General features: G+C 59.5%; 1 protein-coding gene across 1 annotated transcript in view; it reads left to right on the plus strand.

Annotated features, from left to right (window-relative positions):
• Positions 1–2068, plus strand: part of MDFI (MyoD family inhibitor) — a 30497-nt gene extending 28429 nt beyond the window's left edge. The window contains exons 4-6 of the mRNA XM_009638261.1: positions 871–950; positions 1211–1394; positions 1812–2068. Coding sequence (XP_009636556.1) covers positions 871–950; positions 1211–1394; positions 1812–2068 — 521 coding nt within the window. The remainder of the gene's footprint in view (positions 1–870; positions 951–1210; positions 1395–1811) is intronic.
• Positions 2069–2296: the final 228 nt, after the last annotated feature.

The raw sequence follows: 2296 nt of genomic DNA on the forward strand, positions 1-2296 counted from the left end.
CAGTGTGTAATAAACATTCTTTTGGTACTAAATCCAAACCACAGCACTATGCTAGCTACTATGAAGAAAATTAACTCTATCCCAGCCAAAACCAGGACAGGGGACAAATCCCATTTTGTCCAAGATCTGTTTTCCATTTCTCCTTTCTGCCCTTCTTCCACCCCTCCTGCTTCCAGCCCGCTCCTCCCGCTCAGCTCCGGTTATTTTAAGTTCCCTTCCCAGGGCACTCAGACGCAGCGTTTCACCCGAGCACCCGCTTAAACTTCGCGGTCTGAGCCCAGCGCAGCCTGGCAGGGCCGGGTGCTGGGTCCATGCACTTGTGGTTTTTTTAACCTCCACCTATTTTACTTTTTTTTTTTGTGCCGGTGAGGGTGGGTGCAGGACAGAGACCGTCTGTGCCCCTTCCACGATGTCTGCCTCCCCGTGTCCCACAGCCACCCCACGCAGAAAGCAGCTCCTTGTTCCCCAGCGGCCGGAGGTGCCTTTGCCCTCGAGCCTTTCGCCTGAATCATCCCTTGTTTACTGCCAGGGGAGAGGAAAATCAAAGTTTGGCCAAAGCACCATCAGGCGGGATTTTATTTGTGGCTTCGATTGGTGTTGCTGCGGGGTGGGGATGGATGCTCAAACCCCCCTCCCTTGTGCTGGGTTCCCAATCCTCTCTCCCCCACTGCAGGATGGCAGCGTTTCAGCCAGAGTCTGGGGAGCCTTTTAATTAAGCAGCCAATTCGTGCGGTCCTGGGGAGATGAGCAGCCCGGTTCTCTGGTGGTCTTCACCTCCTCTGGCTTCACGGAGGGCGATGGGGGTGCCTAGAGCTCCGTCCGGCAGCGCTGTGCCCTGGGCTCCTGGGACGATGCCCTGTGTCTCTGCAGCCACTCCAGTTGGCCTCAGTGGCTTCGTCCCTCCTGCCCGTGCCGGCAGTGCTGGGACCCCAGGGGACCATCTCCTCCAGGTGCTCTGATGAGTTTTGGCAGTTGCATCACGACCTTCACAACAAGGCTTTATTATTTCTTGCTCTTTTTTCATCCCTCTGGAGCCTGTCTCCTTCCCTCCAGCAGTGTCTTCCTCTGCGTCTCCATTTCCATCTCAATCCTCCTGGACCTTGTCTGTTAGCATCGCTTCATCCCACCCATGAGGCCACCTCATGTCCAGTTGGGGACAAGGGTCCCATGCGGTGGCAGGGGACCGGGGCTTGAGTTTCTCCCCTGGCAGAGGGCTGCAGGGGGGGCTTGGGAGCCGGGGGGGTCAGGGAACGGGGTGTTCCGCCCCCTCCCCAGCACCCAGAAGCCCCACCGAAAGCTGCAGTCGCACCACTCCATCAACAGCCAGAGCAGCAAGAAGAGCAAGGGCAGCTCCAAGTCGGCCTCTTCCCACATCCCTATTGAGGCACAAGAAGGTACCGGCTCTTCCCGGGGGGTCCCTTTCCAGCCACTCTCCTCTGACCCCACATCCCTTGGGGTCTCTCATCTAGCATCCTTCCAGCCCACCGGGACCCCTGGATCTGGGTGTCAGCTGAGCTCCCAACCTGGGAGCCTTCTCTAGGGTGTGTGCTGAGCAGGGGTCATCTCGTGTCCTCCAAAATTGATGCTTCTTGGGGTCTGGGCATGTCCCAAGCAGCAGGGTCAGTCCCCAGGCATTGAGGGAAACCCCTGGAGCAGTACCTGGCTCCTAGCCCCTATTCCTATCCCTTCCATTAATTCCCAAGGGAGGATTTCCACCCTTTTGGGGCTGAGCATCCATCCGTCGGGCACCCAGCCTGGCCATGGGTGCTGGCATCCCCCTCTCTGCCCACTCTCTGGCCGTTCCTCCGCAGACTGCTGCGTCCACTGCATCCTCTCCTGCCTCTTCTGCGAGTTCCTGACCCTCTGCAACATCGTGCTGGACTGTGCCACCTGCGGCTCCTGCACCTCTGAGGACTCCTGCATCTGCTGCTGCTGCTGCAACTCGGGCGAGTGCGCCGACTGCGACCTGCCCTGCGACATGGACTGCGGCATCATCGACGCCTGCTGCGAGTCGGCCGACTGCCTGGAGATCTGCATGGAGTGCTGCGGGCTCTGCTTCTCCTCCTGAGGTGCTGTACTCGGTGGGGGGGGGACCAGGAGTGGGTCCCTCCCAGCCCCTCCTGCAGCGGCCAAGGGTCCGGCCAGTCCCTGAGCCAGCAGGGGGGGACATCCAGGTGTGAAACGCTGAAAGACGGAGCTCGGTGAAGGAGGAGAGCGATATCCCCCCATTGCAAACCTCATCTTTGGAGCCAGTGAGCCAGCCTGGGATCCTGCCTGGGGAAGGGTGAATTCGTAG

This window comes from Egretta garzetta, unplaced genomic scaffold (genome assembly GCF_000687185.1).
Source record: "Egretta garzetta isolate BGI_Z169 unplaced genomic scaffold, ASM68718v1 scaffold105, whole genome shotgun sequence".
In the NCBI taxonomy this organism is placed as follows: domain Eukaryota; kingdom Metazoa; phylum Chordata; class Aves; order Pelecaniformes; family Ardeidae; genus Egretta; species Egretta garzetta.